The sequence below is a fragment of the Salvelinus alpinus genome, chromosome 4 (genome assembly GCF_045679555.1).
Source record: "Salvelinus alpinus chromosome 4, SLU_Salpinus.1, whole genome shotgun sequence".
Classification (NCBI taxonomy): domain Eukaryota; kingdom Metazoa; phylum Chordata; class Actinopteri; order Salmoniformes; family Salmonidae; genus Salvelinus; species Salvelinus alpinus.
In genome coordinates, this window is record NC_092089.1 from 96,174,455 (window position 1) to 96,198,475 (window position 24,021).

General features: G+C 44.0%; 1 protein-coding gene and 1 long non-coding RNA gene across 3 annotated transcripts; one reads left to right on the plus strand and one right to left on the minus strand.

Moving 5' to 3' along the window:
* Positions 1–303: 303 nt before the first annotated feature.
* LOC139574718 (zinc finger protein 711-like) lies at positions 304–23,683 on the plus strand. Of its 2 annotated transcripts, XM_071399543.1 has the most exons (10): positions 305–516; positions 1,717–1,796; positions 2,049–2,146; positions 2,387–3,046; positions 5,838–5,987; positions 7,319–7,477; positions 7,807–7,944; positions 11,793–11,933; positions 19,699–19,865; positions 20,804–23,683. In XM_071399543.1, the coding sequence occupies exons 3-10, from the start codon at positions 2,068–2,070 to the stop codon at positions 21,947–21,949; spliced, it is 2,640 nt and encodes an 879-aa protein (XP_071255644.1). In that variant the 5' UTR covers positions 305–516; positions 1,717–1,796; positions 2,049–2,067; the 3' UTR covers positions 21,950–23,683. The 2 variants fall into 2 exon arrangements, with proteins under 2 accessions (XP_071255645.1, XP_071255644.1); XM_071399544.1 differs by lacking the exon at positions 11,793–11,933 and having other exon boundaries at positions 304–516.
* On the minus strand, positions 6,640–10,092 carry LOC139574721 (uncharacterized). The gene is made up of 2 exons (XR_011674821.1): positions 9,830–10,092; positions 6,640–7,939 (listed from the first exon to the last, which is right to left on the minus strand). It is a non-coding gene; the product is annotated as an uncharacterized lncRNA (long non-coding RNA).
* Positions 23,684–24,021: the final 338 nt, after the last annotated feature.

The window sequence follows — 24,021 nt, forward strand, 5'->3', positions numbered from 1 at the left end:
TATGAATAATCCCACTGTTATATCCTATTGAGCAAGTCAATGTGTCTTTTCCAACATGTGTAGCTGTCATAGTAAGGGACAACTTTATTAGGGAACATGAATGATGAGTGTATGCACTTCAATGCACTGCTGTCATCTCTATCCAATGTTGAACCCTGCCCGATAATCAAACACATAAAAACACACATGTATATTCTTATTTCATCAACTGCTGTAACATTCCTGATCAGTAGGTAAGTAAATTCTCTTTGACAATATCGATGTGTACTCAAAACTCTCGCTTGCGTGACGCAAATAGACAGGGATCAGCGCTAAACGAGGCCACGCATTGTCTGGCCCTCCCGCCCTCGGTTGCGAGCGAGCAACGTGATTGGCCCAGGCCTCGGAAAGAGTGCCCGGGGATCCAAATGTACAGGCCGCATTTATCTTAGTGTCGAAAAAATAAACCCAAACAATAACAGACACAACCGAGAAAGGAGACATATCGACGATCCATTTGAAGGAGTCCATAATAAGGTAAAACATTTCGAAACGATTGAAATTGCATATCAAATATAAGACTAGGGCCCAGTCGGCCGTTACGGGCCTTCTACAGCCCATCAAAAAACAACATGGTTGATAATGCCGCATGCGCTAGCTAACATGCTAGGCTAGCTAGCTAATGTCCTTTCGCAATTACAAATGCATCGATAAATGTTTAGCTACTAGCAATGTTGTGAATGTACACGTCGATTGTATTTATTTTGTGGTGTCGATCGCGTTCATTTAGCACCAATCGTTGATGTATGGAGGTTTTATGGAGTTTTAAAACACGCTATCAAACTAGCTAACCAAAATGGCGGAATCAAGGCTAACTAGCTACGGTTGTTGTGGGCGCAACGTTTTATATATAAATATACCATAAATAACAGCCACCAAGCACTATGCACTGTTCAACGACTTATACACTGTTCAATACTTCTTTGCAGTATAACACAACGTTGCGTTTGTGGAATTTCCCCACAGATGTCGACATCTGCCGCAAAACGTCTGCACAACTCGGAACAAGCTTGCTTAGTTCGTTATTAGCTAGCTGGCTAGCCCGATACAGATAGCTCTCTACCCCACCGCCACCCAATGCATGTGGATGTTTGCAAGTGTTAACTCGAACATTTGGCAACCAGGTGGAATTAGTAACACTAACTAGTTGGTTCTGTTCATTTATTTATTTTTTAAATAGCGAGTGCTCACTAGCATGCCCTACAGTTGCATAATCCAGGCAGCCGTGAAATTGAGCAATGAATGGTGGGCGTGTGTGGGACAGCTCAAATCATTACATTTGAGAAGCAGGAAAAACAACCGTTATTATATCCGTTCTAGGTCTCTTTCGACCGTCGCATAATAGAAATATGACAGAATATCTCATTATTCAGTTATATTCCATATGAGCTAGGACTGACTCAAATGTCATCAACAAGTGTTAACTAATCAACAGTTTCCACAGTAGCACCAATTAAGTATGTGGTCATATTTTTCCAGACATTAATTTTGTCAAGACAGACACAGCAATGCCAGTAGCTAGAATACGGCAGTTTCAGCATCCATATCATACACAGAGGATATCTACTGGATATGTGATGTCATCAGTTTTTCCCACACTTCCTCTTGCGTTCCCTGGATGAAAGATCAATGTTTTCAGTGGCATCTATCTCACAGTTTGTTGTCCATTCTTTGCAGGGTGCTCTCTCCCAATGGAAGGAAGAAACACCAGCAACACACTGTTCTTATTTTAGAGTGCATTGACATCAAATGTGAAGGTAATACACACTGACAGTAATTCATTTCCAGAGCCTGTCTCTCAGAGTAAGAGTGCTGCTCTAGGATCTGTCCATATAATATTATTCATTATGATCTAAAAGCCAAACTGATCCTAGTTCAGCACTCCTACTCTGAGATACTTTGTGGATACCGGCCCTAATCATCTGACATTTCTGAATTCATATAGTGTGTAATGAGTATTGAACCTCTTGAAAGGATGTGTAGGCCTAACATGAATCCTTTTATTTAAGCTTTTTTAAGATCAAAGAGATGGACCACGGCGGAGGGATCCTGGAGCTACACACACAGGAGTTAAAGATGCCTCACACCATGATCATGCAAGACTTTGGTAGGTCAATATAGCCTTGTGATAATGTATACTTTGGGTTCATTAGCCTTCACTTGATAGCCCAATGCCTCATGCAAAGTTAGATGCTGAACACACTACATCAATGTCTTGTGTAGCTGTACTTTTTTTTGGTGCTTTTCCACTAAGAGGAAAGCCTGGAAATGCCTCAGGCCAAACCAGGGCTGCAGTGGAAAAACATTCCTGTAATAATCTTCCCCCTCTTACTGTTTCCCTGTGCAGTGGCAGGAATGAGGGGCCTGGCCCACATCGACGGGGATCACATTTTGGTGTCTGTGCCTGAGGGCATGCTCCTGTCTGACGTCATGACGGACGAAGGCATCCTGCTGGAGCACGGCCTGGAGGTGCAGGGCCTGGAGACGGAGGTGGAGGTGGAAGGCCTGGAGACGGAAGTTGAAGGCTTTGGAGCGGAGGTGGTGGAGCTAGAGACACAGATGGTCGAGGGCCTCGAGACGGAGGTGGTTGAAGGCCTGGAGGTCGAGGGCCTGGAAGCGGAGGTAGAAGTCGTGGGCCTTGAAGCGGAGGTGGAAGTCGAGGGCCTTGAGGAAGAGGTAGAGGTCCTAGAGGAATATCTAGAGACTGAGGTGATTGAAGGCCCTGACATCGAACACTTGCTGGGTTCCGAAGTGGCCATCGTGGAGGCTATAGACTCTCACCATCACCATGTTCTAACCTCAGACCTCATCCAGGGCTCAGTCCACCATCACCACCACCACATGCCAGACCAGCTTTTTGTGGAGCACCAGGAGGAGGAGGACGGGTTGGAGGGCTTGGACCAGGAGGTGGGGGAGGAGGAGACAGTGATCCAGGCCCACGAGGAGCTGCCGGTGGACGTGGAGGCTGTCTCTCTGCAGACTGATGAGGACTACCTCATGATCTCCTGTGAGTCAACTAGCCCTAGAAACAGACTAATGAGGCTTGATTTCATTGAATGATTTGCTATGATCAGTGATATTAGGGCTGTCCCTCTTTCGACCAATGGATTGGTTAATTTTTAAACATGTATTTTTCTATATAAACACACCCTATGTGTTTTAATAAAATCATCTATGTGCATTGAGCTTGTCTGATGCTTAAAGTTTACCGTTTGATGCCTTAAGAGGGTGCCAGAGATCTAGATAACCAGAAGGGGAAAAAACCTGGCCCAACTATCCTCCCTCTCCTGCTGGCTTTCTGCCATTACTCTCCTGAAGTTTCCGGTAATAGGCTACACGAGGAGTCAGCCAACTTTCTCAGGTGGAATGCCAATTTATCTTACCATTTCTACCGATCTACGTGACAGTTATGGTTTTCATATTCACATTTTCGTGAAAGTTTAATTGAATTAATAATAACGTCTTCATATCTCAATCATTGTCATGTGGTTAATAAAAATTATATCCAAATCTAAATGAACATGATACAAACCTAAAACGTTACTTCCATTGCCAACTATGTAAAAACAAATACAAATATTACAGCCTGCAGGTAGAAAATATCCTGATTTAAAATATATATTTCCCCCCCCCTATAAATCACATTGGCTACACATGGCCTGTCTGCAACAAACTTGAAACATTGTATTAACTTGTGTCCAGCCTGAAGCTAGCACTATCGAACTTGCAACATTGTATAACATTATTCTGGGCCCTCAGTTTCCGCCAGTGAGCTCAGGACAGACACAAGGGATAAGAACCCGTGCTTGACTTGGGCAGGAGCTCACCGGAGCTGAAAACAGGTACCTCAAATGTTCTACCTCTTGAGCTCCTGTTCCTCTTATAGAAAATGAGCTAAAAAGTATTGTTGAGCTCCTGCACCTAAATATAAACAGTAGCAGCACCCAAAATGAGTACCGGAACCTATTACAGTTCAAGTCGAGCACTGATAAGAAGCATATTTTATGATGTTTTCACTGGATCAGAGAATCACATTTTTCCCTTTCACACTGAGTGGTTATCAAAGAGAGAGGGCTGGAAATATTGTTCAAATACATTGAGGAACTATTGTCATTCTCAATGGATGGAAAAACAGAATTTGTTTGCTTGCTGTTTGAGGTGAAGAAAACATTACATTGAGACGCTCCACAGGTGGTGTGTTAAGCCAATCAGAAATACTATCAGATCCCCAAATGGGCACATTTATGTCTACATTTACATGCATGACAGGTAGCCTATGGGCCTACTTCCATGTGTGTGCGTCCTTACTCAACATTTGACAGTAGTGCTCCAAACAAAAGACAATGACTAATTTGACAGAACTCGTAAATGAAATTAAATGAACCAAAAGTTGTTTCTCACAAGTGTACCAGGCATAGGTTGTGAACTCTGCAATCAACATGTCCACTCTGACACTTACAACAGGAAGACTGGAATAATATTGAATGGATAAAAAAAATGACTGTAACCAAATTAACCAACATTGTAGATTAGGAATGAAGGGTAAATGTACTAGTGGTGAAATATGTAAAGGGGAATTGATAGACACTAACAATCAAACGCAACCAATTCACACAATGAAGTTATGAGATAATGAATGTGCACAAATTGGCGGTAGAGAGACGAATGCCGAAGTCGGCATTTACCGTGATTTGGCCTCAGCAGAAGTCAGGGCGTTCATACTTGCACTTCGCGGAGCAGTGCAGAGCTGTTGTCAAGGAAGTGAGTTTGTATTTATACAGGGTGTACCGCTTCCCCCTACCGTCAACCAATCATGTCAATGCGGAGCTATTCAGAGCCCTTCTTGTTACAACATTTAGGGGGCTCATTGACTGTGGTACAGAGCTCGATTTGGCCTTTGGAGGTTACGCAATTGCTTCACACCTTCCATATGGAGCCTCCGACTACATTTTGGAATCAAGCATAAATTGGCCTTTAGTCTGGAGTCTAGGATGAGTTGGACCGCAGAGTGAAGGAAAAGCATCCAACAAGTGTTCAGCGTATGTGGGAACTCCTTCAAGACTGGTGGAAAAGCATTCCAGGTGACTACCTCATGAAGCTGGTTGAGAGAATGCCAAGAGTGTGCAAAGCTGTCATCAAGGCAAAGGGTGGCTACTTTGAAGAATCTCATATATAAAATATTTTGATTTGTTTAACACTTTTATGGTTACTATGTGATTCCATATGTGTTATTTCATAGTTTTGATGTCTTCATTGTTATTCTACAATGTAGAAAATAGTAAAAAATAAAGAAAAATCCTCGAATGAGTAGGCGTGTCCAAACTTTTGTCTGGTAGTGTGTGTGTGTGTGTGTGTGTGTGTGTGTGTGTGTGTGTGTGTGTGTGTGTGTGTGTGTGTGTGTGTGTGTGTATATATATAATGTGTGTGTTACTGCTCGACCTAAAACCATCTCGGTCGACCAACAGCCTAACGACCAAGCGACCAGTCGCCTAATTGGGGACAGCCCTAATTTGAATCAATGTTTACAACCGCTGCAAATTAACAGGCTAGAATATATCTGAAGGATTGTTTGTAGACAGTTTCTGAAGTCTGTTTTGAGAGCATATTTCATGAACTCTTCTGATCATTTTTGCCTTTCAAGTCCTTGGTATTGTCCTACCCTGCTGCTGGGTAAAAGCTTACTGTCGTGTTATGTGTCCATCCAGTGGATGGCGTTGTTGAGAAGCTGGACAGGGGAGACACTCCTCTAGAGATCACTACTGTAATCTTAGTGTGTGTGTGTGTCTCCGTCCATCCAGTGGATGACGTTGGTGAGAAGCTGGACAGAAGAGACACTCCTCTAGAGATCACTACTGAGGTGATGCAGGACGACGCCTCCAACAAGGAGGGGTCAGAGGTCATCAAGGTCTACATCTTCAAAGCCGAGGCTGATGACGATGTGGAGATAGGTGAGTGATACTTCTATCTCGTTCAAAACAACTGGGAACTCTCCGACTTCAGTTCCCACTTGTCTTGAAAGCGCCATTCTTTCATCAACGAGGCCAACATTTCAAGAGCCATGTGTCAATTGAAACGTGAAGCATCATTTTCATATGCTGAATGGCATCAAACTATTATCTTCTAACGTGAATTATCAGCTACATGCATGGAAATGATAGTTTAGATGGTAAGTGTTCCCTGGAGGAGCAGAGAGAACATAAGTGCTAGCTATGTTTCCTTCCAATTGGCGACAGATTTTTATGCAAATATTAAAAAATCTGCATAAGAAAATATGTGCATTTTCCCACCAGTGCTAGTTCCAAAAAAATTTACTTTTTGTATATAAAATCAGTGCGTGATGACGTAGTGCACACAACATGTACTTTTTCATGTACTGAATAAAAATGTAAAGTTCAATGTGTTTGCATCATTTTCAACTCAACTGATAGTTTTGTCACAAACTGTTGCGTTTTAAATGGCAAATGTGTCTACCCTGGTCTGGGTACAACAGCTCTCAGATACAGTGAGGGTAGGCTAGTCTACATAATGAGATTATTATGGAGAAGAGGCAGATGTAGTTTATTTGTCAAACAGCAGTCAAGCGTCATCATCTCACCAGAATAAGACCCTCAGTATTTTATTGAAAAGAGCATCAATGTCACAGTGCACTTTCAGCACCCTGTGAAGTTCATCACAACTTATTTCATCTGTCGCCTAATAAACTGCACGGTTTCCCAGTTGTATTGGGAGGACCACACAACAACACATCGCATGACTCCCAAGTATACTTCCATATAGTTATTATATATCTATATTTGCGCATGAAGGCGTTTTCTCGCATAATTCATTTTACCGTCATACAACGATCCCACCATGTCGAATAATTAACTAATTATCTGTCAGCATCTATAAAATTGTACCAAAACTTCCCGTTTCCATCACAGCTGTTGCAAAAAAAAAATTACTATATATGGGATAACTTTATTTATTTAAAACAGTTATATAGTGCTATTTCTATGTTTTTATTATATTTCACTAGTCCTGCATGTTGGAGCTCGAACCCTAACATTTTCAATGTACCCTGCAATCACACCTGCAACCCTGTACATGTGACCATTAAACACTGTGAAACTTTACTAGCATTAAAAACTGTCTATTGAACACTCAAACTCTACTAGCATTAAACTGTCTATTGAACACTCTGAAACTCTACTAGCATTAAACTGTCTATTGAACACTCTGAAACTCTACTAGCATTAAAAATTGTCTATTGAAGTGTGGTTACTGTCTTTGTCTGTAGGTGGGACCGAGGTGGTGTCTGAGAGTGACTTCCATAACGGCCACCATGCTGTGTTAGAGTCTGGGGGAGGAGGCAGACATGGCCGGGGGGAGAGGATGGTCTACATGGCTGTGAAGGACCACGCCCAGTCAGACCACGCCCAGTCAGAGGAAGATATCAGTGAGTAAACACTCTTCTTTAAAAAAATAACTCCCCGTCTGTGAAGGCTTGTTAGTGGAACCCTTCATTTCATCTGTCCAATCATGTGATCAAACACGCCTGGGTAGGTTCATTATTCTTCATTTTTTCCCCTCTCAAACATATAGATTTCACAGGTGCCGTTCAGAAGGATTTGAAGAGGGCTTTGTGCAAATCAACAGTGTTTGTGCATGTTCTGTACATGTGTCTGTGTCGCTCTGTTTTCCAGACCTGGCCGACGTGGCCTTGCAGGTGTAGGTGGTTGAGGAGGAGGGTAAGGGTTGTTACTGAATCTGTCTGTGTGTTTACAGATGTGTCAGACATGGCAGAGCAGGTGTACATGGAGGTGATTGTAGGAGAGGAGGAGACCTCTGCAGTCCAGGAGAACCAGCTAGATGACTCTCCAAACAGCAAGATGTTAGCCCCTGTCTCCTGGGCTGCTGCCTACGGTAAGGAATAAGGATTTGTGTGATCAACTGGTTTTTTATTCATTAATAACAGTATTCCTTCATCTGGATATAACACACACACAACTATGGCCTCTATTTTCACAAACCTAACGCAATGCTAAGTCCAAGCGCTGGAGGTAGCCCTGGAGGTAGCGCTATAGGTTCGCTGGGGGGGTCAGAAGTATTTTAGCTCTTTTCACAACCAAAAATGTACGTCACGGTGCTGGCGGTTGTATGAAAGGGCTGGGGTTTGATGAATAAACAAATTGTGGCTTTTGTCGGGGCTTGGCCCCTCACTTGCCAATCGTAACATGCTCCATGGCTAAATATGTGGTTGTGTATTTACTATCTTTTATGTATTGCCTTGGAATCAACTCCAATTCCAATGTTAGTTTGTTTTATAGTTTGTTAAACAGCTTACAGAAACAAAATAACTAAATATAGACCTATCCCGTCTTTGCTGAATATGTTGGCTCGAACCTGTTTGCAGTCCACATTGTTCTAGGTAATTGCATGGCTTTAATGTGGAAAGATATACATACAATCAGCACTGAAATATGGGCTAGGCCTACAGTAAATTGCATTAGGACTGAGCATGGACATGCCATGTCAACAAGCATGATTAAATTCATTATTATTTTAGGCTTAAAAGAGAGTGAATAATTGTAATACAATTCGAAAGAAAACAACTTGTTTTTAAATAAGCTAAACACACTTACAGGCACCATAATTGCTTCCTGTGGGAATATAATTTTTAAACAACGCAGGCTCTGGTTTTACGCACATCCAGACTGTTCACAGCAGTCTGAGAGAATGTCCCCTCACCCGTTATACTGCTTCCAAGTATGTTTTATATACATATTGGAACCATCTTACAGATCGCAGTCACACTTTTCCAGAAGTGCATTGCATGAGTGCCACGGACGTCCTCACCATTAAACCAGGACACTGAATCATTCTAATAAGTTTGCTTGTTTTTGTTTAATTTTATTAAAACCAATATGTTTTTCAACAACAATAAATCCATGTAAAATGTAATGATATCATAAAATCTGTTGAACCAGCCAAATTGCTGTTGAACCAGCCTTCGTTATAGTAGGCTGAGGGTAAGAGTAGCCTACAGAGGACTTGGGTTTAAAAAAATTAAACGGGAAAACAATTTGTTACAGGAAAATAACTTCTAAATACGAGGCTGGCCGGTATTCACAGAGGTTCTCATCTCTCGTTTCACGATGGACGTCGAAACCCGTTGGCCTGAGTCTTACTATACTTGTGTTGACTTTTTGGGGACCAACAGTTGACCAACAGCTGAATTTAGTTGGTTTACTATTCTTGTGAGGACTTCTGGTACTCACAAGTATAGTAAAACGTGTACACAGGCGCACACACAGACCTTTCAGGAGTAGTGCTTGTTTTAGTATTTGCTAAACCTTATTTCTCCTCCCCTGCTGTTCATATGTATACTGAACAAAAATATAAACGCAACATGTAAAGTGTTGGTCTCATGTTTCATGAGCTGAAAATAAAGATCCCTGAAATTTCTCTCTAATTTTGTGCACACATTGTTTACATCCCTGTTAGTGAGCATTTCTCCTTTGCCAAGATAATCCATCCACCTGACAGGTGTGGCATATCAAGAAGCTGATTAAACAGCATGCACATTACACAGGTGCACCTTGTGCTGGGGACAATAAAATGCCACACTAGAATGTACAGTTTTGTCACACAACACAATTCCACAGATGTCTCAAGTTTTGAGGAAGAGTACAATTAACATGTTGACTGCAGTGATGTCCACCGGAGGTTTTGCCAGAGAATTGAATGTAAATTGCTCTACCATACCTCCAATGTTGTTTTAGAGAATTTGACAGTACGTCTAACCGACCTCAAAAGCGCAGACCACGTGTAACCACGCCAGCCAGGACCTCCACATCGGGCTTCTTCACCTGTAGATGGTCTGAAACGAGCCACCCAGACAAGCTGATGAAACTGTGGGTTTGCACAACCGAAGAATGTCTGCACAAACTGTCAGAAACACTCTCCGGGAGGTCTACGTTATCTGCCTCCATCACCTCATGTTTCAGCATGATAACGCACGGCCCCATGTCACAAGGATCTGTACACACCACCATAAGGCAGGTGGTGGTCACACCAGGTACTGACTGGTTTTGTGATCCAAGGCCCTACCTTTTTGTTTTAAGGTATCTGTGATCAATAGATGCATATCTGTATTCCCAGTCATATGAGATCCATAGATTAGGGCCTAATTAATTAACAGATTTCCTTATGAACTGTAACTCAGTAAAATCTTAGAAATTGTTTTATGTTGCGTTTTTGTTCAGTGTAAATAAGTCTTTCTCCTCCTCTGCTGTGTAATTGAATTTAAAGGGCTTTATTGGCATGGGGAACATGTGTTTACATTGCCAAAGCAAGTGAAATAGAAAATAAACTAAAGTGAAATAAACAATAAAATGAACAGCAAACATTACACTCACAGAAGTTTCAGAGGAATAGACCCATTTTAGATGTCATTATGGCTATATACAGTGTTGTAACGATGTGCAAATTGTTAAAGTACAAAAGGGAAAATACATCGAAATATGGGTTGCCTTTGTGATGGCACACGGTGGTATTTCACCCAGTAGATATGGGAGTTGAGCAAATTGGGTTTGTTTTCAAATTATTTATGGGTCTGTTATCTGAGGGAAAATGTGTCTCTAATATGGTCATACATTTGGCAGGAGGTTAGGAAGTGCAGCTCAGTTTTCACCTCATTTTGTGGGCAGTGTGCACATAGCCTGTCTTAAGTTGAGAACCATGTCTGCCTACTAAGGTCTCTCTCAATAGCAAGGCTATGGTCACTGAGTCTGTACATAGTCGAGGCTTTTCTTAATTTGGGGTCAATCACAGTGGTCAGGTATTCTGCCACTGTTTACTCTCTGTTTAGGGCCAAATAGCATTCTAATTTGCTTGTTTTTTTATTAATTACTTGACACATTGGAAAGAATTATCCTTTTGTTTACTCATGATTTGGTCGGGTCCAATTGTGTTGCTGGTCTCCAGGTTCATCTCTCTGTAGGTGATGGCTTTGTTATGGAAGGTTTGGGAGTCCCCTTCCTTTTAGGTGGTTGTAGAATTTAACGTCTCTTTTGTGGATTTTGATAATGAGCAGGTATCGTCCTAATTCTGCTCCTCATGCATTATTTGGTGTTTTACGTTGTACACAAAGGATATGTTTGCAAAATTCTGCATGCAGTCTCAATTTGGTGTTTCTCGTTTTGTGAATTCTTGGATGGTGAGCGGACCCCAGACCTCACAACCGTAAAGGGCAATGGGTTCTATAACTGATTTAAGTATTTTTTAGCCAGATGGTATGTTGAATTTTATGTTCCTTTTGATGGCGTAGAAGGCCCTTCTTGTCTCTCAGATCGTTCACAGCTTTGTGGAAGTTACCTGTGGCGCTGATGTTTAGGCCGAGGTATGTATCGTTTTTTTGTGTGCTCTAGGTCAACAGTGTCAAAATGGAATTTGTATTTGTGGGCCTGGCAACTGGACTTTTTTTGGAACACCATTATTTTTGTCTTACTGAGATTTACTGTCAGGGCCCAGGTCCGACAAAATTAGTGCAGAAGATCTAGGTGCTGCTGTTTGCCCTCCTTGGTTGGGGACAGAAGCACCAGATCATCAGCAAACGGTAGACATTCGACTTCAGGTTCTAGTAGGTTGAGGCTGGGTGTTGCAGACTGTTCTAGTGCCCTCGCCAATTTGTTGATATACATGTTGAAGAGGGTGGGGCTTAATGTGTTTTATATGTAGATAAGTCTGTTTCTCCTGCTGTTTAAATGTAGATAACAACAGTGTGGACACAGTGAAGAATGGAGGGACCAGGCCATACCTTCAGATCAGAGACGGTCAGGGCACCAACAGAGCCCTCAAACAGAAGATCAAGAAGAAGAAGAGGAATGGCGAGACACGGCAGTGCCAGACCGGTACAGACATTACATTATCACGGCAGTGCCAGACATTACATTATTACGGCAGTGCTAGACCCGTACAGACAGACATTACATTATCACGGCAGTTCCAGACCGGTACAGACAGACATTACATTATCACGGCAGTGCCAGACCGGTACAGACAGACATTACATTATCACGGCAGTGCCAGACCGGTACAGACAGACATTACATTATCACGGCAGTGCCAGACCGGTACAGACAGACATTACATTATCACGGCAGTGCCAGACCGGTACAGACAGACATTACATTATCACTGCAGTGCCAGACCGGTACAGACAGACATTACATTATCACGGCAGTGCCAGACCGGTACAGACAGACATTACATTATTACGGCAGTGCTAGACCCGTACAGACATTACATTATCACGGCAGTGCCAGACCGCTACAGACAGACATTACATTATCACGGCAGTGCTAGACCGCTACAGACAGACATTACATTATCACGGCAGTGCCAGACCGCTACAGACAGACATTACATTATCACGGCAGTGCCAGACCGCTACAGACAGACATTACATTATCACGGCAGTGCCAGACCGCTACAGACAGACATTACATTATCACGGCAGTGCCAGACCGCTACAGACAGACATTACATTATCACGGCAGTGCCAGACCGCTACAGACAGACATTACATTATCACGGCAGTGCCAGACCGCTACAGACAGACATTACATTATCACGGCAGTGCCAGACCGCTACAGACAGACATTACATTATCACGGCAGTGCCAGACCGCTACAGACAGACATTACATTATCACGGCAGTGCCAGACCGCTACAGACAGACATTACATTATCACGGCAGTGCCAGACCGCTACAGACATTACATTATCACGGCAGTGCCAGACATTACATTATCACGGCAGTGCCAGACCGCTACAGACAGACATTACATTATCACGGCAGTGCCAGACCGGTACAGACATTACATTATCACGGCAGTGCCAGACCGGTACAGACAGACATTACATTATCACGGCAGTTCCAGACCGGTACAGACATTACATTATTACGGCAGTGCTAGACCCGTACGGACATTACATTATCACGGCAGTGCCAGACCGCTACAGACAGACATTACATTATCACGGCAGTGCCAGACCGCTACAGACAGACATTACATTATCACGGCAGTGCCAGACCGCTACAGACAGACATTACATTATCACGGCAGTGCCAGACAGCTACAGACAGACATTACATTATCACGGCAGTGCCAGACCGCTACAGACAGACATTACATTATCACGGCAGTGCCAGACATTACATTATCACGGCAGTGCCAGACCGCTACAGACAGACATTACATTATCACGGCAGTGCCAGAACGCTACAGACAGACATTACATTATCACGGCAGTGCCAGACCGCTACAGACAGACATTACATTATCACGGCGGTGCCAGACCGCTACAGACAGACATTACATTATCACGGCGGTGCCAGTCCGCTACAGACAGACATTACATTATCACGGCGGTGCCAGACCGGTACAGACAGACATTACATTATCACGGCGGTGCCAGACCGCTACAGACAGACATTACATTATCACGGCGGTGCCAGACATTACATTATCACGGCAGTGCCAGACCGGTACAGACAGACATTACATTATCACGGCAGTGCCAGACCGGTACAGACAGACATTACATTATCACGGCAGTGCCAGACCGCTACAGACAGACATTACATTATCACGGCAGTGCCAGACCGCTACAGACAGACATTACATTATCACGGCAGTGCCAGACCGCTACAGACAGACATTACATTATCACGGCAGTGCCAGACCGCTACAGACAGACATTACATTATCACGGCAGTGCTAGACCCGTACAGACAGACATTACATTATCACGGCAGTGCCAGACCGGTACAGACAGACATTACATTATCCCTTCGTCTGACATGAGCTCAAAGAACATACAACTAGTTATGTCTCCTTAATATATAAAATGATCAGAGGGTTGAAAACATGGCGGAGATTCCCTGTGGCTTCCTTTTTGTTTCTTGAAATTCTGCTCTTAGACCTTGTGTGAGTTTTGATCTGCTCCTCAGTAATATACACTACATGGTAAAAAGTATGTGGACACCTGCTAGACAAACATCTCATTCTAAAATCATGGGCATTAATATGGTGTTGGTCCCCCCCTTTGCTGCTGTAACAGCCTCCACTCTTCTGGGAAGTCTTTCCACTAGATGTTGGAGCATTGCTGCGGGGACTTGCTTTCATTCAACCAAGAGCATTGGTGAGGTCGGGCACTGATGCTGGGCGATTAGGCCTGGCTCTAAGTCGGCGTTCCAATTTATCCCAAAGGTGTTCAATGGGGTTGAGGTCAGGGCTCTGTGCAGGCCAGACAAGTTTTTCCACACTGATCTCGACAGACCATTTCTGTATGGACCTCGCTTTGTGCACGGCGATGGTAGCGTTCTCGGGTAGGTAGCGTTCTCCTGGCATCCGACACATTTGTTTGTTGGACTGCCAGATGGAGCGTGATTCATCACGCCAGAGAACGTGTTTCCACTGCTCCAGAGTCCAATGGCGGCGAGCTTTACACCTCTCCGACGCTTGGCATTGCGCATGGTGATCTTAGGTTTGTGTACGGCTGCTCGGCCATGGAAACCCATTTCATGAAGCTCCCAACGAACAGTTCTTGTGCTGACGTTGCTTCCAGAGGCATTTTTATTATTATTGTTATTTATTTCACTTTATTTAACCAGGTAGGACAGTTGAGAACAAGTTCTCATTTACACCTGTGACCTGGCCAAGATAAAGCAAAGCAGTGCAACAAAAACAACCCTGCAGAGTTGCACATGGGATAAACAAACGTACAGTCAATAACACAATAGACTTTTTTCTATGTACAGTGTGTGCAAATGTAGTAAGATTAGGGAGGTAAGGCAATACATAGGGAATAGAGGCAAAATAGTTACAATTTAGCATTAACACTGGAGTGATAGATGTGCAGATGATGAATTGCAAGTAGAGATACTGGGGTGCAAAAGAGCAACAACAACAAAAATAGTAACAATATGGGGATGAGGTAGTTTGGTGTGCTATTTACAGATGGGCTGTGTACAGGTACATCGGTAAGCTGCTCTGACAGCTGATGCTTAAAGATAGAGAGTGAGATGTAAGTCTCCAGCTTCAGTTTATTTATTTTTTGCAATTCGTTCCAGTCATTAGCAGCAGAGAACTGGAAGGAAAGGTGGCCAAAGCAGATGTTGGCTTTGGGGGTGACCAGTGCAATATACCTGCTGGAGCTCGTGCTACGTGTTGGTGTTGCTATGGTGACCAGTGAGCTGAGATAAGGCGGGGCTTTACCTAGCAAAGACTTATAGATGACCTGGAGCCAGTGGTCTTGGCGACGAATATGTAGCGAGGGCCAGCTAACGACAGTATACAGGTCGCAGTGGTGGGTAGTATATGGGGCTTTGGTGACAAAACGGATGGCACTGTGATAGACTGCATCCAATTTGTTGAGTAGTGTTGGAGGCTATTTTGAAAATGACATCGCCGAAGTCAAGGATCTGTAGGATAGTCATTTTTACGAGGGTATGTTTGGCAGCATGAGTGAAGGAGGCTTTGTTGCGAAATAGGAAGCCGATTCTAGATTTAATTTTGGATTGGAGATGCTTAATGTGAGTCTGGAAGGAGAGTTTACAGTCTAACCAGACACCTAGGTATTTGTAGTTGTCCACATATTCTAAGTCAGAACTGTCCAGAGTAGTGATGATAGTCGGGCGGGTGCGGGCAGCGATCGGTTGAAGAGCATGCATTTAGTTTTACTTGCATTTAAAAGCAGTTGGAGGCCACGGAAGGAGAGTTGTATGGCATTGAAGCTTGTTTGGAGGTTAGTTAACACAGTGTCCAAAGAAGGGCCAGATGTATACAGAATTGTGTCGTCTGAGTAGAGGTGGATCAAAGAATCACCCGCAGCAAAAGCGAAATCGTTGATATATACAGAGAAAAGAGTCGGCCAGAGAATTTAACCCTGTGGCACCCCCATAGACTGCCAGAGGTCCGGACAACGATTTGACACACTGAACTCTGAGAAGTAGTTGGTGAACCAGGCATGGCAGTCATTTGAGAAACCAAGGCTATTGAGTCTGCCGATAAGAATGTGATGATTGACAGTCGAAGCCTTGGCCAGGTCGAAGAAGACGGCTGCACAGTACTGTCTTTAATCGATGGTGGTTATGATATCGTTTAGGCTGAGGTGAGCATGGCTGAGGTGCACCCATGACCAGCAGGGAAACCAGATTGCGTAGTGAAGAAGGTACGGTGGGATTCGAAATGGTCGGTGATCTGTTTGTTAACTTGGCTTTCGAAGATTTTAGAAAGGCAGGGCAGGATGGATATAGGTCTATAACAGTTTGGGTCAAGAGTGTCTCCCCCTTTGAAGAGAGGGATGACCGCGGCAGCTTTCCAATCTTTTGGGATCTCAGATGATATGAGAGGTTGAACAGGCTGGTAATAGGGGTTGCAACAATTTCGGCGGATCATTTTTAGAAAGAGAGGGTCCAGATTGTCTAGCCCAGCTGATTTGTAGGGATCCAGATTTTGCAGCTCTTTCAGAACATCAGCTTTCTCGATTTGGGTGAAGGAGATGCGGGGGGGCTTGGGCAAGTTTCTGTGGGGTGCAGAGCAGTTGGTAGGGGTAGCCAGGTGGAAAGCATGGCCAGCTGTAGAAAAATGCTTATTGAAATGATCGATTATCGTGGATTTATTGATGGTGACAGTGTTTCCTATCTTCAGTGCAGTGGGCAGCTGGGAGGAGGTGCTCACTGACTTTACAATGTCCGAAAACTTTTTGGAATTAGTGCTACAGGATGCAAGTTTCTGTTTGAAAAGGCTAGCCTTAGCTTTCCTAACTGACTCTGTATATTGGTTCCTGACTTCCCTGAAAAGTTGCATATCGCGGATGCTATTCGATGCTAATGCAGTACGCCACAGGATGTTTTTGTGCTGGTCAAGGGCAGTCAAGTCTGGGGAGAACCAAGGGCTATATCTGTTCTTAGATCTACATTCTGTACTTTTAAAGAGCAACCAGGCATCCTCTACTGACGGGATGAGGTCAATATCCTTCCAGGATACATGGGCCAGGTCGATTAGAAATGCCTGCTTGCTGAAGTGTTTTAGGGATTGTTTGACAGTGATGCGGGGTGGTCAATTGACTGCGAACCCATTATGGATGCAGGCAATGAGGCAGGGATCGCTAAGATCCTGGTTAAAGACAACAGAGGTATATTTAGTGGGCAAGTTGGTCAGGATGATATCTATGAGGGTGCCCATGGTTACGGATTTAGGGTTGTACCTGATAGGTTCATTGATCATTTGTGTGAGATTGAGGGCATATAGCTTAGATTGTAGGACGGCCGGGGTGTTAAGCATATCCCAGTGTAGGTCACCTAACAGAACGAACTCTGAAGATAGATGGGGGGCAATCAATTCACATATGGTGTCCCTGGCACAGCTGGGGGCTGAGGGGTGTCTATAACAAGAGGCGACGGTGAGATACTTATTTCTGGAAAGGTGGGTTTTTAAAAGTAGAAGCTCGAATTGTTTGGTACAGACCTGGATATTAAGACAGAACTCTGCAGGCTTTCTCTGCAGTATCTCTGCCCCCTTTGGCAGTTCTATCTTGTTGGAAAATGTTGTCGTGGGGGATGGAGATTTCAGAATTTTTAGTGGCCTTCCTAAGCCAGGATTCAGACACGGCTAGAACATCAGGGTTTGCGGAGTGTGCTAAAGCAGTGAATAAAACAAACTTGGGGAGGAGGCTTCTGATGTATGAATGCATGAAACATGCATGAAACAAAGGCTTTTACGGTTACAGAAGTCAACAAATGAGAGCGCCTTGGAAATAGCTGGGGACTACAGGGCCTGGGTTAACCTCTACATCACCAGAGGAGGAGTAGGATAAGGGTACGGCTAAAGGCTATAAGAACTGGTTGTCTAGTGTGTTGGGGACAGATAATAAAAGGAGCAGATTTCTGGGCGTGGTAGAATAGATTCAGGGCATAATGTACAGACAAGGGTATGGTAGGATGTGAGTACAGTGGAGGTAAACCTAGGCATTGAGTGACGATGAGAGCGGTTGCGTCTCTGGAGGCGCCAGTTGAGGTCTCCGCATGTATGGAGAGTGCGACAAATGAACTATCTTAGGCATTTAGGGCGGGGCTGGTGCTCTACAGTGAAATAATACAATAATAACTAACCTAAACAGAAGTAGACCAGGCATATTGACTTTTGGGAGAGGCATGTGTAGCCGAGTGATCATAGGGTCCAATGAGCAGCAATAGGGGAGTCAGGGAGCTGTTCGGTAGCCGCTACTACGCTAGGCGAGCTGGAGGCACAGCGATTCAGAAGGCTAGCAGGCCATAGCCAGCAGATGGGTCTTCGGCGACGTCGCAATGAGGAGGCCTGTTGAAAACACCTCGGACGATTGGTCCCGTGTGGCTCAGTTGGTAGAGCATGGCGCTTGCAACGCCAGGGTTGTGGGTTCATTCCCCACGGGAGGACCAGGATGAATATGTATGAACTTTCCAATTTGTAAGTCGCTCTGGATAAGAGCGTCAGCTAAATGACTTAAATGTAAATGTAAATGTCGGCAGAACTGTCGTGATGGATCGGCGGGGCTCTGTGTCAGCAATAAAGGGTCCAGGCCAATTGGCAAAAGAGGTATTGTAGCCCAATAATTAGCTGGTAGACCTCTACGGCTAGCCGGGAGATGGGCCTACCTCGAGGCTAACTGGTGCTTGCTTCGGGACAGAGGCACTAGCCAGGAGTAGCCACTCGGATTGCAGCTAGCTAGCTGTGATGATCCGGTGTAATGGTCCTGAGTTTGCGGTAGGAATCCGAAGATGGGGTAGAGAAAAAACAGTCCGATATGCTCTGGGTTGATATTGTGCTGTGCAGACTGTCAGGTATTGACCGAGCTGAGGCTGGCTGGTGTCCGAGTTAACAGTGAAGACCGCTAGCTGTGGCTAACTGACTACTAGCTAGTTAGCTGGCTAGCTTCTGAAGGGGGTTCCGGTTCTAAAGTATAAAAATAACAGATCCGTACCACATTGGGTGAGGCGGGTTATAGGAGAGTATATTCTGTCCGTAGATGGAAAGTGAGATTCAAATATATGGGGAAAAAACTAGGAACACAACTATATACACGGGACAAGACAAAACACACGTCTGACTGCTACGCCATCTTGGAACATACATTTTGGAACACTGTAGCAAGTGTTGCAACCGAGGACAGACAAAGTTTTTGCATTTCAGCACTCGGCGGTCCCATTCTGTGAGCTTGTGTGGCCTACCACTTCGCGACTGAGCCATTTTTGCTCCTAAATGTTTCCATTTCACAATAACCACACTTCCAGTTGACCTGGGCAGCTCTAGCAGGACGAAATTACTTGTCGGAAAGGTGGCATCCTACGATGGTGCCACGTTGAAAGTCACTGAGCTCTTCAATAAGGCTGTTCTACTGCCAATGTTTGTCTGTGGAGATTGCTTGGCTGTGTGCTCAAATTTATACACCTGTCAGCAATGGGTGTGGCTGAAATAGACGAATCCACTAATTTGAAGCGGTGTCCACATACTTTTGGCCATGTTGTGCATCTTTGCTCTTTGTCTGTCTCGTCAGCTGTGGTCATACGTTCTTAATTGGCTCAGCTGGATAATTAAAGGCTAAATACATTTCCCCTCTGTCTCATCCCAGCTGTGATCATCGGTCCAGACGGCATGCCCCTGACCGTCTACCCCTGTCACATCTGTGGTAAGAAGTTCAGGTCACAAGGCTTCCTCAAGTGTCACATGAAGAACCATCCTGACCACCACGTTAAGAAGTACCAGTGTACCGACTGTGACTTCACCACCAACAAGAAGGTCTCTGTCGTCTCTCATATCTCTGATGTTCCCGTCATTGGACTTTTTCTGTTATTACTCTCCTCTTTTCTTCTCCCCTTCATTCTCTCTATTCTTTTGTGTTATTTAAGCAATAATGCCTGAGAACCCGGGAATTATCAGACGAGGGCTGTTCTGAAAGACGAAGCCAAGGGCCAGGATACTGCCTTGGAGGGAGTTGTCCCTCGATAATTCCCGGGTTTGAGGGCATTATAACTTTTTGTAAAATGGTTGCAAACATATATGTATTCATTAAAATATGATGGACATTTTAGAATTAAAAACATTATTTTAACGAGTATATTTTGTTTTTGCATTCTGAAGTTTATACCCAAGTGTACTACTGGTCATTAGTTATTTTCTCATGTTTTGACCCTGTCGTTAATGGTAATCATTCTATTAATTCGATGTTGACCTTGCCAGTTGACCTTGCTATGCTAAACAAATCATTGGCATGTAGCTAGCTAGCAGAGAGTCAATGAAGATAAGACAAGCACCTCAGTAAATAATGATTCAATAAATGTCCAATAGATTTCATGGATTTCTGAGTGTTTGGTTTCCATGGTGAATTATTAGTTTCAGGTTCATTCTTGGGCTAGCTAGCCTATTGGCAGGGGAGAGATCCCCCCCAACTGTTGCAAACCAAATAGTAGCATGGAAAAAATCGTGTGATGTTTTTTTTCCCCAGAGGGAAATTAAGTTGATGAATTTCCTGCCTGGTCTGCTGGACAGTGGAATTATGCGATTAATACGTCATGGTATTTTGCACGAGTTGTTGTCTCAACTCCTGCATATCAACCAATCAGGATCCAGACAACCCGTTTTATAATATTACGTTGTAACGCCTCCCTGTTAAGTGTGTTGCTCTTGTGACATGTCTGTAAAATGCACTATAAATATATTCTGTTTTATTTTTGAAGGTCAACTTCCACAACCACCTGGAGTCCCACAAGCTACTGGTGCATCACAGAGACAGAACCTCTTCCCCAGACTACCCAGAATACAACAGGACCACCCCAGAGTACCCAGAATACAACAGGACCACCCCAGAGTACCCAGAATACAACAGGACCACCCCAGAGTACCCAGAATACAACAGGACCACCCCAGAGTACACAGAGTACACCCGGCGTTACCATGAAGACAGCCAGCTAGGGTCTAACAAGCTGATCCTGAGGGACAAGGAGTCCAAACTGCACTACTGTAAGTACTGTGACTATGAGACTGCAGAGCAGGGGCTCCTTAACCGCCACCTATTGGCCGTTCACAGTAGGAATTTCGCCCACGTGTGCGTGGAGTGTGCTAAAGGCTTCCGTCACCCGTCGGAGCTCAAGAAGCACATGCGGACCCACACGGGCGAGAAGCCGTACTGCTGCCCGCACTGTGACTTTCGCTGTGCAGACCAGTCCAACCTAAAGACTCACATCAAGAGCAAGCACGGTGCCGACCTGCCTTTTAAGTGTGGCCACTGCCCCCAGGCCTACGCAGACGAGGGGGAGCTGCAGCGGCACACAGAGATGGTGCAGGGACACAAGACCCACCAGTGTCCCCACTGTGAACACAAGAGCACCAACTCCTCTGATCTAAAACGACACATTATATCTGTTCACACCAAAGACTTCCCTCACCAGTGTGACGTGTGTGAGAAGGGCTTCCACCGGCCCTCTGAGCTGAAGAAACACTCCGAGACGCACAAGGGTAGCAAGGTGCACCAGTGCAGGCACTGTAACTTCACGACCTCTGACCCTTTCACCCTCAGCAGACACATCCTGTCCGTTCACACCAAGGACCTCCCCTTTAAGTGTAAACGCTGCCGGCGAGGGTTCCGCCAGTCCACGGAGCTGAAGAAACATATGAAGACCCACAGCGGGAGGAAGGTGTACCAGTGTCAGTACTGCGAGTACAACAGCCCGGACGCTTCAGGATTCAAACGCCACGTGATCTCGATCCACACCAAGGAATACCCCCACTGCTGTGACTACTGTTGTAAAGGCTTCAGAAGACCCTCGGAGAAGAGTCAGCACATAGCCAGACATCACAAAGATATGCTGATGGAACGTTGTTAATACAATGTTGACACCACGTTACCCGGACAGACAGACTGACACACTCACTCCTTAGTCTATGTAGACCTTTTTCACACGATGAAGGGGGAACACATTTAGGCAGTTGATAAGGATGGAATGGTACATTTAGACTGCTAGCAATGATAACATTCTGACTGCTTCTCTTTTTCTACTGGTTGTATAGAGTAGGAATAGGTCTCACCAGACCCCCCCCATTCCCTCTCCCCCAGGTGTAATCAAACTAAGCATGTGGTGGAAGTTGGTGAAGTTTAAAACCAGTGTATATGTTGTCAGTGGGGCGCCTGTCACTTTCTGTATTTATTTATCTGCAGCGAGAGGATTCACCATATGATGACGTTTTTTTTCAGGGTCTCAAAATATGTCTGTGTATACCTGTTGAATCTCTGGGAGAAAGAAATGGACAGAAGGACGGCGTCCTCTAATATAGGAAGTGGTTATGTGAGATCGTTATTCAGGCCTGTTCTTCTCTATCTCACCAGACTGTATCTGGATCAAACTAGTGGATCAAACTAGTGCATACTGGAGAGCTGCAAGGCTCTGCTACCGACTAGTATCTTCAAACCTGGGTTCAAATCATTTTAGAACTATTTCTTATACCTTTAGCATTTCCTTTATCCTGCCTAGAGTGGACTTTTGCGAATCGGTTGGTTCCGTTGTGCCAGGCAAGCCTAGCGAAGGTATGTATTTGAAATGATTACAAATAGTTTTTGAACCCAGGTCTAAGTATCCTCCCAATAACCTGGTTTATATCCTAATACCAATCATGTCATTATGAGCCTGTGGGCCCTGTTTGGGTGGTCCACCTGTGAGGTCAGAGTGGAACAATGTTTACACAAGCACCTTAACCTACGAGCTACGAAACCAACTCATTTTTTAAAACAAATAGAACTTTGTTTTGTTTCTTAACAGTGCCAATTTATTATTAATTAAACTTGTTTAATGTTTTGGTGTTTGGTGGACAGATGGTTCTGTTCTGTATGTTTGGTAAAAACTTCGGCAGTTGTCACCACCGTTTTTTGACCTTGTGAATGCCACTGTAAGTTGTGTATATGACCTTGTGAATGCCACTGTAAGTTGTGTATATGATGTGTATGTGTCTTCACATAGAACACAGATGTGGTCACACACAAGCCAACCATCCGATGGTCATGTGTTATGTTCTGTTTCTCCTCATGCACTGAGCTCTGCTAAAACAGACATCTGAAAAGTAAAGTGATTTTAAGTCTCAAACATATGCCGTGTAAAGAGATTGTGTGTTTGAGTCAGTAGAAAGCACTTTAACTATTGTTTTGTTCATTTGACATGTACGGTGTATAATATATATTCCCTGAATGAGACAATATGAGTGTTGGAAAAGAGTTGTGGGTATTTCCGGGCCTGGAGTGGGACGGTAGCGGCCAGTATTCATCTAAATGTATTATCAATAGAAAGCTGTCTAATGAACTCTTCTGTTTTGATATCTGATAGGTAATTGGTTGGTCTTTCTGTTGAGATTTCTGCTCACTGGTGTCCAGTAACCCCACAGTCACTTAAGTACAATGGTGGAGAGATTGTCGTTGGAGTATTAAAGTATGCACATAGTAGGCTGGCCATGAAATGAATTGTGTAAAAAAAAATGTATGCATTTTCTAGATTTTTTTTTGTTGTCTAATTTTTGTCTGATTGTTCAGAAATACTGGTGAGGAGCAACCAAAATAAACAATTATCTTTTTAGTTTTTGCTGTTTTCTTGGGGGGGGGTATTTAGAGCCTCAAAGACTAGTGAGTAGTGCACGATGAGGGAATAGAATGTCTCCTCTTGCTCAATCATCACCACAAGATGGCGGTCTAACTCCATGGAAATTTAGGAAAATTCAAACGTTAGTTCAAGCTTTACCGATAAGGTATTACTCAGTTGAATAGTATGACAACTCACATAAATGATCATATAAAATACATAGTAATTAACTTAGGTCAAGAGTGGGTTACCACATTGAAAATGGGGAAGGAGTACTTATCCAATATATGTTCCAAATGGCACCCTATTCCCCATATAGTACACTACTTTTGACT

What these genes read in the sequence shown, in the direction of transcription:
- LOC139574718 (XM_071399543.1), top strand. Translation starts at nt 2,068, where the DNA reads ATGGACCACGGCGGAGGGATCCTGGAGCTACACACACAGGAGTTAAAG. An exon ending in TGATGACGATGTGGAGATAG is followed by an intron (nt 5,988 to 7,318) that starts GTGAGTGATACT and finishes CTTTGTCTGTAG; the next exon opens with GTGGGACCGAGGTGGTGTCT. An exon ending in CTCCTGGGCTGCTGCCTACG is followed by an intron (nt 7,945 to 11,792) that starts GTAAGGAATAAG and finishes GTTTAAATGTAG; the next exon opens with ATAACAACAGTGTGGACACA.